Source organism: Megascapheus bottae, chromosome 10 (genome assembly GCF_031878675.1).
Source record: "Megascapheus bottae isolate mThoBot1 chromosome 10, mThoBot2.hap1, whole genome shotgun sequence".
Lineage (NCBI taxonomy): Eukaryota > Metazoa > Chordata > Mammalia > Rodentia > Geomyidae > Megascapheus > Megascapheus bottae.
In genome coordinates, this window is record NC_143518.1 from 56,760,769 (window position 1) to 56,773,057 (window position 12,289).

Here is a 12,289-nt window from a genome sequence, read left to right on the forward strand (position 1 = left end):
AGGAGGGGAGGGGAAGGGACTTGGAGTCCTGCATCTGGCGGGAACGGAGACCACAGAAAGCTCGTGGTTTGGGTATGCAGGGTGTGGGGAGGAGTTTGAACTGGATGGGACCAAGTGAAGCTCTGGGAAGTCTTGCCTCAAAGGTACAGCCAAGCACATGGCATTTTCCATCCTCAGAAAGAGGGGAGAAAAGTAGCAAAGCCAGGGGGAGGGGAAGGGGGAGAGGAGGAGGCAGAGAAAAATGGTAGGCACTGTGCCTGGGCCACTAGCCTTCTTCAAGTGTGGTCAGAGGAGGTCTAGCCCACAGCAAGGCCTAGATGACCACAGACTGCAGGAGGCGGAAACACATCATGAGGTCGAGCGGGATGGGGGGCTTCAGGAAGTTCCCGTCCAGCCGCAGATAGCGCAGGTGGGGCACGTGCTCCAGATCCGAGGAGAAGTCATGGAAGGCCACAAGGTTGTTGGGGCAAATCTGAGTCCCATTGATCTCTACGGAGAAAGACAGGAAAAGTCAATGGTGAGAGGCCCCTGTAAGGAGGGAGAAGGGGGGCGGGCACCAGGATGGAGGGCTGCAGAGCTCTCCTCTCTGGACTGCCTGGCTTTGGGAATGTGTAATCCTACACAGGTCTCCCTAATCCCCAGAGGTGGAGAAGCCACTGAGGGAGGTGAGATGCGAGGCCAGCGGGTGGAGGGGGACTGGATGGAAGGTGCAGGCACGGGGCCTCATGGATGAGGGTTATGTTTGTGGGAATAGGGAATTTGGAAGAGGGCAGTGGGCTGGGAAGACAACAAGACTCTGGATTCTGAAGTGTCCTTGGCCTGAGGTTCCATTTCTCCATTGTCTTTTTTTTTTTTTTTTAGGTGGACAAGAAAGATTCGTTCTCCTTAAGCTTCAGCTTGAGTATCATCTATGGGAGATGGGTGAGGGAGAAATCTGATCTGTTATCAACTTCTTCCTCCTCTCCTGGTTTTCTTCTATCATAAGAATAGAAGAGCCCTGGCACAGATGGATTTTTCCCCTATGGGCTTTACCACCTTGACACTTGTTCCATGAAATGCTGTGCACGTGGCCAGCCCTGGCTATTAGTGAGAGAATGTAGGAGAAGGCATTTTGCAAACCCTACAGGGCAGTATAAGTGACAGCTCTGAAAATCATTGCTAAACCATAACTGTCATACTGTCCTGGCCTGGTTCCCTCAGCCATCCTGTCCATTAGTGTCACAGGAGTGGGGCTGGGGTAGGCATGTGGAGCAGGGCATGACTAAGCCCCAGAAAGCTGCACTACCTGCCACAGTCTGGCAGGGGCCTGTCAGCCAGCTATTAGTGTAAATATCCTTTCTGTCCCTTGTTCAGCCTACAGAGCTCCCTAGGGGCAGTGTGTTCCCTTTTAATGTGCTAGCTACAGGATAAAATTAAATAGGTTTTCTGTTTCCCTGAATTTGTATCTTGTAAGATAAATACCAAAAATAATGTCCAGTTAGCCCAGACTTGCTCTATATATTTGTTTCAAGACTGTGGAAATGTCGTCAAATTCTTCCTCACTTTTTGGATTGGAAACTGAGGGCCCTCTAATGTTTTTCTAGGGTTTTTCTCTCTCCCTTGTCCCCTTGGCCCCCGCAACGGCTTCATACCATGTATGAGTGTAGGTTGGTTTTGTTCACGGACTGAATAAAATTATCATTATTATTTTTTTGTTGTTTCCAAGACTTTTTTCTAGTGTTTTACTCAGAGATGACTTTGGGCCTTTGAGTATTTTGAGGTTTTTTTTTTTCATGTCTTTCAGAGACATAGTGCTAGTATGTAATCTAGGCTATGCAATCTTGAACCTGAGAGTCTCCTGTCTCAGCCTCTGAAATATCTGGGATTACAGGACAAGTTTATCTGAAAGTGAGAAGAAAGTAGTGTAAACTCCTCCAAGACAGGGGAGAAGGGCAAAAGGAGGAGTGCCCTGGATGACACTTTTGACTGATCTGTAACTGACTCCCCAAGCCCAGAAATCTGTCCATAATGCTTAGGTAAATTCTCCTTTAAATACAATATCTGGTACAACTGAATGCTGTCACCTTCTAGATAGATTCAGGAAGCATCTGCACACACACATTATCTCTGGCTGCTTTGCTTTTCCAGTTTCCTTGACTGTGGGACAAAACTCCCTCCCTGTCTGCCAGGCTGAACATTTTGGTATCTCTGTCCCACTTGTAAGAATGTGCAGGAATAGTTCTCATGTCCATCCTATTTGGGGATCTAGAGGCTAAAGTAGCTGCTGACAATGAGATGGGATGGAAGAAGAAAAGCCACTGCCCTCCAAGCATGGCATTCTGCACAGGTCAGTAGTGTTAAACAACCAAACCTCCTGGCAACCTTGTCCTAGAAGAGATGATTACTGTTCTCAGTTTGCCAAGGAGGAAACTTCCCAGTGACTTTCCAAAGTCACTCTCAATTAGGTAAGACAAAGATCTGAGGTTCAGAGCCAAGGTAGATTTGGGGGTGCGTATGCTGTTGGGTCCAGAAGCCAAGGTGCTGTGTGTGCTAGGTAGGGCTCTGTCACCCAGAGACACCCCCAGCTCAGTCAGCTGCCACAGCCCACCCTGCAAGGCTGCTGGACATTGAGGCCCCAGCCACCCGGTGGTCACCACGCCCCCTTGGCGGTGGCCCCACCCCACTCACTCTCAATGCTGTTGTTGTTGAGGTACAGGTGCTCTAGCTTGTTGTTGATGGCAGGCACATTGCTGATCTTGTTGTGGGACAGGTGGAGCACGAGCAGGTTGGAGATGTTGAAGGAGTTTTTGGGGAGCCCCTTGTCCGACAGCTTGTTGTAGTTCATCCGGATGAAAGCAAGGTTGGGGAAGTCCTTGAAGTATCCGTTGGGGATGGTCTCGATCTTGTTGCTGTCCAGGTAGAGCTGGTGAATGGCTGCGGGGACCTTGGGCGGCATCTTTCTCAGGATGTTGTGGGCCAGGTTGAGCTGCATGAGGCTCTTGAGGCCCTGGAAGGTGTCTGGCTTGAAGACGCCGTCGCTCAGCTTGTTGTGCTGCAGATCCAGGAGCAGCAGGTTCTCCAGCTTGCTGAAGACACCGGGTGGGATCCTGGAGATGTGGTTCTGACTCAGCCGCAGCTGCTCCAGGTTCCGGGGCAGGGCGGAGGGCACCTCTTCCAGCTGGTTCTTCTCCATGTAGAGGAACACCAGGCCGGGGAGCTTCTCCAGCACCCTCTGGTCCACCTTGCGGATTCGGTTGTTGTCCAGGTTGATCCACCTCAGGCCTGTGGCGTTCTTGAAGGACTCGACGGGGAGCTCGGAGATGAAGTTGTTCTGGAGGTAGAGGTAATGGATGCGGGGTGGGATGACGGGGACCCTGCGCAGGTTCCGGCTGTCGCAGTAAAGGGCTGAGGGGAAGTCAGGGGGGCAGAAGCATTCGCGGGGACAGTCAGGGAAGACAGATGGAGGGCCAGGAGGCAGGGGGGGAGGCAGGTCTGTAGGCTCTGCTGGCTCATCGGGATGAGGAAGGCTGGGTGTGGGCCTGGGCCTGGGCCTGCGCCTGCTCCCGGGTTTGGGTCTTGCTGGCTGGCCTTGGGCCTCAGAGGCCAAGATGAGGAGCAGTGAAAGGAACCAGCAGAGGGATGACCTCATGATCCACCTAGGGGGAAGAAACAGGGGAGGCTGTCAGCCTGCTGAGCCTCGGGAATCAAATATCAGGTCTCTGTGACTAGGGTCAGCCAGGTCAAGATCCAAGGAAAGGGGGTAGGGTCAGGAACCCACAGAGCAGGGGCAGAGTAACGTGGCCTTGATGTCAGCCACATGTGCTCAGCCTCTCTGGGGAAGGCGAGTGGTCCTGCTAGAGATATGAGGCTGGGAGTCAGGGCCCTGAGGCTGGTTGTATAAAATCCTTCAGCTCTAAGGCCCCGAGTCTCTCCTTCGTGACTCAAGAAAACCATCCCTGCCTTTGTACAGGGATGCTGGAATGTGTGAAGCAGACAGTCCTGGTGGAACGTCTGGAAGGGTCCTTTTGCAATCCCACACTGCAGTATGTGAAGCTGTGTCTGGAACCCTTGAGAAGGGGAGCTGAGGAGGGGCCTCTGGGACACTCCTAGTTTACTTTCAGACCACCTTATCATCTATCTATCTATCTATCTATCTATCTATCTATCTATCTATCTATCCTCTACCTATCTGTCTATCTTGAGATTTAGCCAAGACATTCATTGGAAGCAAGAAGAGAGAAAAAGTTTCATTGCCATAAATGATTTGAAATCGCCCATCAAGTCCAGACCCCATTGCTTACAAAATCTGAGACTGGAGGAGGGAGCGTCTGTGAGGGTCAGGGAGCTACTTAACAGCAGACACGGGACACAAGTCCAGGATCTCTGCCTTCTAGAAGAAAGCTCATGGAAGAAGGGAAGGACTCCGGCACCCTACACCCATCCCTGCTCTCCAGCCTATGTGCTAGTCCTCCCCTCTGTGCTTGGCTCAGAGTGTGCTGGCCTTTGCCAGTGTAAGCCATGCCAAGAATTTCTCCCAGATGTAGAGGCTCTTGGGAAAATAAACAGGAAAGGAAGGGAAAGATTGGGGGGGGGAAGGACACTTTCCTTTGACCTAGTATGGCTGTTCTCCAGAACTTTTGGAGTTGGTGGGGTTGAGGTATGATATCAAGAAAAACTTGGCAGTGACATTGGACTAGAGAACTGGTTGGTTTTGGGGGTTGATCTTCATAGATAGAGCCATGTGGTTGGGATTGAGCTGAAAATGGATAAATATTAATAGACCCAGGCCTACAGATGGTCAGTATCAACAGTCACAGGCTTCCCTCACTAACCTGAGCTTGGAAGGGTCTAAGGAGACGTGCCTATAACTGTACCTCCCCCGACCTGCCGTCCTGCTGCACCTCCTCGGAGCCCTCTTCCCACATGGACTCACTGGCCGTCCTCTCATTTTCCCTCCCCTGGACTTTGAATACACTGGAGATGCATGCTTCTTGAGGTTCTCTGAGACAGAGTGGCCTGGAGGGTGGCCCCATTCTACCTCTGGACCTTGCCTCCAATCCAGACCTTCCTTCTGGGCCACATCAGCTCAGACTCTTCCCTTGCTTGTCTAGCACTCACCTTCAGCTGGTTTTGATGGAAGGAAGGCAGCAGAAGCCTCTCACCAGCTGCAGGACCTGAGCCAGAAGTGCAGCAGGTACTGAATGTGACAAGACATAGGGAAGAAGGCAGAGCTAAGCCTGGATTGGTGCAGAGCTGTCACCCACAGGTGCATGCATACTGCATACACGTGTACACATGTACACACACACACACACACACACACACACACACACACACACACACACACACACACACCTTTGTTCCTGGCCTACAGATACCCATAATGCTCTCCTATGCACATAAAGAAGCTCAGACTTGCACATTTGCTCAATGCATCTGAGAGTCCTGGTGCAATCCACTGCCGTGGGGCAGAAGGACAAGGAAGGAGCGGGGAGAAGGACAGAGAGAAGAAGGAATGGCCATCTAGCTACTTTTTTTTGTTTGTTTTTGCCAGACCTGGGCTTGAGCTCAGGGCCTGAGCACTGTCCTTGGACTTTCTCAAGGCTAGAGCTCTACCACTTGAGTCTTAGCACCACTTCCATGTATGTGGTACCGAGGAATCGAGCCCGGGTCTTCGTGCATGCTAGGCAAGCACTCTACCACTATGCCAAACTCCTGGCCCCCATCTAGCTACTTCTGATGCTTCTCCTCTTCCCTCTGAAGGGATCTCGTCCAATAAAATATTCTCCAAGAGTTTTGCAAAAGTCATTTCCCTAGAATTCATCCTGGCTCTATCAACATTATATATGTTGTCAAAGACAAGATACCCATTGTAGAACTTGAGCTATGTTGCTATGCTCCATTTACTTATAATTTTGATGAATTATAAATTAGCATTTTTATAAAGCTCATAATAGTCTTGAAAATAGCATGATCATACACAAATAGAGAGGTAAAACATTGACATTCTATGCCGCAGACCGACTCAGCGGGAATGCGGGGAGACCAAGTCTGGATTCACAGGTCAGGAATGGATTCGGCGATGACAGACAGACACAAACGCAAGGGAGGTTTGAAGTCTGCTGCGAAGTTTTACTTGTTGAGTGTGAGATTATATACAGTCAAAGTAGGAGTAGTTTCTTTCAGTTGGCATAAGGTCAAAAGATTACAATCACGTTTAAGAATGGTTACAGGGTACATTTTTCTGAGTAGAAAAGAAACTTCTCCCTTCATTCTAAGAAGCCATGGTTAATAAGTCAGACATTATGGTTAGGCGTCATCCGCCTTAGCATTAATCACTATTAGCTTTGTTTACCATCTGTTTTCTAGTTCTTCCTATGATTCTGTTTCTAAGTTAGTAATTATTACCCTGTGCCAGGAATTGTAAAACCTTAAACCTAAGAGTCCATTGTTTCTGTTCAGTTAGAGCACACCACGGTGCTCTAGCCCTTCTAATCCTTTCCCATGTGATTCATTAGGTACTTGTGACATTTACACAAGTAATGCAGACGCATTAAAGGCATATTCAGGTAAACTAACATTTATTACTAATTCAGAGATCATGTTTTCCGTTTAGTTTCTAATTCTGTCTTATTATTAGTAGAGTGCATTGAGGTCATCAAGGCTGCTGTGGATGTGTTTGCGCCAGAGTAGCCGGGCATGCACTTTTAGTTCCTGGAGCATCTAGTCACTCAATCAATTGTTTAGGCCAGTGGCTGGCACAGAATATTGCTGCCATACCATCAACTATCAGAAATGAAAAGAGTGTTAAAAGAATCCCAGCACCCAGCATTATGAGCATTCCACGCATATGCCCCGGTCTCGGCCAGGAACCTCCAGGAGGCCTGATCACCATTGGTGCGAACCTCAGGACTGGCAGCCATTCAAGCTCTTTCTGCTCCATGCTGCACAGACTCCACTGGAGTGGGTGTGGCAATTCTAAAATGGAACATTTTTTCAGAACCCCAATTTTCGCAACCTTTATTTCTTTCCTTGTGTTTTAATTGCTCTTGTTTTTCAGAAGTCTCAAAACAACAGGAAATCTCTCCTGCTGTGAAAAACCTTGCCCCAAGGCTGAGATTTTCCTATTTCCTTCTTTTCCTCTGTCACCAAAAGCTCACGGAAGGCAGTAGACAGCAAATTAAGCAAGCAAACACCCCACAAAGCCTTCTCTGTGAGGCATACTGATGTGGGTGGCTGTCTGTCCTGGGGTGTCTGTCCCTGTGTCTCAAGGTTGGACAGCCCTGGTCTCTACTGTCAGGGGCCCTCACCCCTCAGACCTGCAGGCCTTTCCTCATGCCCGTCAAATCCTTTGGGCACTTGTCCAATCTGATCATTTGTCCATTCTAGTCCCCCCAGAGCCTGCAGGAGGACCCTGGATGAGGTATTTTGGATCTGTGCTGCTCCCCTTCTTTCAGCCTTCAGGGATGAATCAGAGCTGTTCTGTGCACAGAGAGAGCACAAGGAGAGAGTGTTCATTTCTCGGGGCTTTCCCACAGGCCACACCCTTCCATACAGCATGGCTGTTTCTGGCCAGTGTGAAGTTCTGTCCACATGGCCATTCTCTCTGCCAATGCTCTGCGCTGGCCTAGCCTCTACAGTCAGAGCTCAGAGATAGACTGGTGGCTCATCAACTCCAGTGGCTCATGCTCCTACCCACAAAGCCACAGCAGTGGCTCTAGGCTCCTGTAGAATATAAACTTGGCCCAATCTTACACTCTCTTAAGGTGGGTCATAAATGTGTGTATGTGTTTGAATTTTCTTATGCCCTTGCAAGCACACCTCCCCCCCCATGCCTCCCTGCTCGGTCCCGCTCACAGTACAATCATCTGTTGATTACCTATGACTAAGAACTTTACAGAGGCCTGTACTGTGTGAAGAACTTAAGGTCTTAGAAAAGCTGCTGCTTCCTGAAGAGGATGAACAGTTGCTTTGCTCAGCAACACATCCACTCTCTACATGTTGGAATGTTTTTCCTAAGAGAGTTGAAAATTCAAATTTCAGTTCCAACTATGTCGATCTGGGCTCGATTCCTGCGCCTGCCTCTCCTCCCGGTCCCCAGGCTCCTTGCCTGAGGATCGGATGAAATCATACAGCAGGAAGCCAGTTCCAGAGAGGAAAATCTCTGCAAATCACAGGCAGTCACTCAAAGAGGCCTTGATTTGAAAGTGAATCAGTTCTTTATCCTATGTTCTGTTCATTTAAAGCTAGAATGGTCCAGGGTTGATGCCATGGACCCTTTGGATCATAGGTTAGAAAACAATTCGAGAGACAGAGGGAGTTGTGCCTGGCATGTGGGCTTGCCTAGTGCCTGAGAACAGGTTTAAGGACTGGTAACTTTGTGAGGAGAGACTAGAGTTGAGCGGGGTGTGAGCTGGGGTTTGTCTCCCAGGCAAAGCTCGGGGTTACTTGGCACTGTGGATGGGCAGTCTTCTCCTTGTCAGATTTCCCTTCTGGTTGGCCACCTCTAGTATCAATAGCCCAGAGAGCCATACTGCTCTGGAGCCAGAGCCAGGCATGCAGGGTAGCCCTCCTTCTCCCTTCTCTTCTGCTTCTGACCTGGGGTACTGTAGCCCATCCTGCTCGAATCATGTTATCCTTGTGGTTTGGGGTGGGAGATATTGGAAGTCAAGAGATCAGAGGTCTCTCTGCTTTGGTAGCAGAAGGTTGAATCCCATGACTTCAGTCTGCCTTGAACCCTTTAGAGCCCCTATTGGGGCTGGTATGGTCCTGGTGGACTCCCTCCTTATCTAGAAAGCAGGGAGAGCAGAGCCTTTCTTAGCCTTGTATTTCTCATTCGGTTATTAGAACTGAGTGTGATAAGCAAATTTCAAATGTGTTGGAGATCAAAAAATTCTAAAAATAAGGCTAACACTATTAAGAACACACCATCTGCCTTCCTAATATCTACCACAAGGCCAAAGTAAACACAACGAAGCTTTGATGGCCTTAGGTGACAAGTTTAGAAGAGCAAGTTGTCCATGCTGAGCAATACAGAAGAAAGAGTTTGATCCTATGACATCCTGTGGTCCATCACATCCACTTTGCCCCTGCTTCCACCCCGATCCGATTCCTTGTGTTGTTATAGATGTGGGCCTCACCTCTACAACTGTGTAGCTGGTGCCCCAGTTTCTTCTTCTATAAAATGGGCATGCAACTGTGTGTGTGTGTGTGTGTGTGTGTGTGTGTGTGTGTGTGTGTGTGTGTATGAGGGGAGGGGTGCAGGGGGTGCTGTGGATTTATTGAATCCAGGGCTCTGTGCAGGCTAAGCAAGAGCCAGGCCATAAATTCCATCCCTAGCCAACAACTTTTTCGGATTGTTTTGAGGGCTAAATGAGTTAATAGGTGTGAGGCTGGTCATCAGGGAATCATAAGGGATTTGAGGCATCTTTTTCCCTTCAGCCTGGGTGGGCAAAGGGATGCAGAAAGACGGGGATCTTTCTCAATGCAGGTCCTGGCTTTTCCACACAGAGACTTCCTTCCGTGTTTGGTTTGGGACACCACTCTTGGGACCCAGAACTAACTAGCAAGAGATCCTAGAAGACCCCCAGCCACATGGGAACACCTCTTTCTGTCTCTCTAGTTCTTTGTTTTCTAACCTAGCCCTGAAGTTTTTGCAACAGCTGGAGAAGTTGCTGTCTAGCTATGGGACATCTCTCTCTTTCTTTGATTGACTTCAAGTCCCACTGGAACCCAGGACTTACAATCATTTGCACTTGATTTTAAAAATAAACTCCTTCCAGTCTTCAGATACTTCACTTACAGGCCCAGTAAGGAGCTGCCCTCCTGGGAGGTGGCAGAGTCTAGGGGTGGGAGCGGGGAGATGAGGGATCTACTCTTTAGCCCCTCTTCTGAGAAAGCCCATCAGACACAGCAGTCGGCAGGGGGCAGAACTCAGCATCACTTCTGCATGTCTAGGGTAAGCAGCTTAGCAGGTAAGAAGAAACACAAACTCTTTGGAGGTTTCTTGAGGGAATGTTCTAGAATGTTCCTCTGGGATATGCCTAAGTGGGCTTGCAGAAAGGAAAGGGATTCACAGATGTTTCCTATTTCCTCCAGTACTCACCCTGACCCTTCAAGGAAGTGATCACCAGTGTGGACACCGGGGCTCAGCAAGAACTTGGAGAGTGCTGGGCTTGTGCCCTGCAGTAACATCTAAGGCCCCTAACTCAGGTCTGACAGGCCAGCAGAATCCCCCCATGTCCCAAAGCATCACTAGACCCCTGGGCCTCTGGCACTGCCCTCCACACTTTAGGTGATGCTGAAGGTCCTTGGTTCCAGAGCCTGAGAACCCTGCCTGAGCCGGGGCCCAGCCAGCCCAAGTTCCTCCTCTACCACAGGGTTGCTGACCTGAGTGCTTGAGATAATTTCAGAATGACTTCAAACAGAACTTTATTTTTGGAGCTGTTTACGAGAGAAAGGAAGGGGGAAGAAAAAGTCGACTCCCCAGGACTGGAATTCAGACCTCCAAGATTTGTAAGCTGGATTGCCTGGTTTGGTTTTGCTTTTTTAATTTATTTTTCTTTCTTTCCAAAAGCCAAGTGGTTTGGAGCAGGGAGACAGGAATTCAGGCTGCTGAGAAGATGGAGTACAGGTTGGACAGCCACTTTTTTTCTCCCTCCTACTCAATTAAATACGAAAGAATGAAGAAATCTTTCCAGTGCCTGTGCTTTTTCATCTCCTCCCTCTCGGCCTCCACTTAAAAAGTATGATCTTCCTCTGACTCTCTTGTCAGGGAGAAGACAGACTCTGTCTGTGCTTGCAGCTGGGGAGGCGTGTGGAGGGTGAGACACCCACCACATGTGTGCATGTGTGTGTCTTTGACAATGTGAGATAGTACATGCAAGGTGCAGAGAAATGGGTTCTAGGGTCTGGTTTCTATGGCGACACCTAGACTTTCTGCTGAAATTCTGGGTGCAGCATAGCTTCTCTGTACTACCCCAAACATCTTTACCAAGAAAGTTTCACTTTAGCAGAAAATCAATATATGGGCAGAGAGGAAGAGGGGGTAGGCAAGAAATGAGGAAGATTAAAATTGAGAGAGGTGGAGGAAGGAGGGAAGAAGGAAGAAGGAAGAAAAGAAGGAAGGAAGAAGGAAGGAAAAAAGGAAGGAAGGAAGCAAGCAAAGAAGGAAGGTAGGGAAGAAAGAGAGGAAAGAAGAAAGGAAAGGAAGGAAACGAGGGAAGGAAGAAGGCAGGTTACATCCGTAAACAAGGCTGGGCAGAACTGGAGGAAGCCCTGGGGAACAGGAGTCTTCACCATCTCCCTGTCCTCTCCCCACAGCCTGGCTTACCTGTGCACACCTGCCCGTCCTTGGGCTCTGGGACAGTGGAACTGTGGCAGCCGAGAGCCAGCTCTGAGTTCTGATCTCCCAGTGATGTGTGCGTGCTGTTTGCCTGACTTTTCTTCCAGCAGATCCTATTGGGTTGGGGAGGTTAGGTTAGGGGAAGGAGGGGCAGATGGCAAGGGAGGGAGAGGAAGAGAGGGAGGAGGGAGGAGAGGAGAGAGGGAGGGAGCTTGGGAAAGAAGGAATGACAACAATAAAGTCTTTATTTGGCAGCCAAAACTCCAAAGACCTCATCCACACGCCATACCACGAACAGACTCACTCACTTTTAATAGTGTTTCCTTCTGCCGCTGCTTCTGGAGAGAGACTGTGTGATCCATGTTTGGGATGTGAGCCAAATTAAGGGAAGAACAGGCGTGGAAAGCAACTGCTGTGTGGGCCAGGGCGGGACACAGGGCCTAGCCTGTTGAATTCCTCCTAACAAATGCTTTGCTCTGATGACCGTTACTTGTTGCTGTGTTCCCAGGAACACAGTGCAGGGGTTGGGTTGCTTTGCTTTCTCTTGCCAGGCCTGGGGCTTGAACTCAGGGCTTGGGCACTGTATTTGGGCTTTCTCAAGGCTAGTGCTCTACCACTTGAGCCACAACACCGTTTCTGGCTTTTCCTGTGGATATAGTACCGAGGAATTGAACCCAGGGCTTTGTGCATGCTAGGCAAGCACTGTACCACTAGGCCATGCTCCCAGCCCTTGGGTTGCTTTTCTGAGCAGAGGCAAAGACAGTGCTTCTCTGAAATGTTCTCTAGGCGATGGCTGAGTGAGTGGAGTCTCACTGTGCTGTGAGCAGGCCTGGGAGATAACTAGTTTGGTGGCCAGAAGACTTCTATGAGGACCAAAAAGGCAAAAGTATGGCCTGGGATCACTCAGCTGGGTTAAGGCAGGATTGGGAGCCCATGTAAGATCTCGGGTCACGTCTTTAGGGCATA

The 12,289-nt window shown here is 49.4% G+C and overlaps 1 protein-coding gene across 2 annotated transcripts; it reads right to left on the reverse strand.

The window, feature by feature from the left end:
• Nucleotides 1-210: 210 nt before the first annotated feature.
• Prelp (proline and arginine rich end leucine rich repeat protein) lies at nt 211-11,450 on the reverse strand. Of its 2 annotated transcripts, XM_090341387.1 has the most exons (4): nt 11,312-11,450; nt 5,098-5,176; nt 2,668-3,635; nt 211-489 (listed from the first exon to the last, which is right to left on the reverse strand). In XM_090341387.1, the coding sequence occupies exons 3-4, from the start codon at nt 3,626-3,628 to the stop codon at nt 314-316; spliced, it is 1,137 nt and encodes a 378-aa protein (XP_090197513.1). In that variant the 5' UTR covers nt 3,629-3,635; nt 5,098-5,176; nt 11,312-11,450; the 3' UTR covers nt 211-313. The 2 variants fall into 2 exon arrangements, with proteins under 2 accessions (XP_090197513.1, XP_090197512.1); XM_090341386.1 differs by lacking the exon at nt 5,098-5,176.
• Nucleotides 11,451-12,289: the final 839 nt, after the last annotated feature.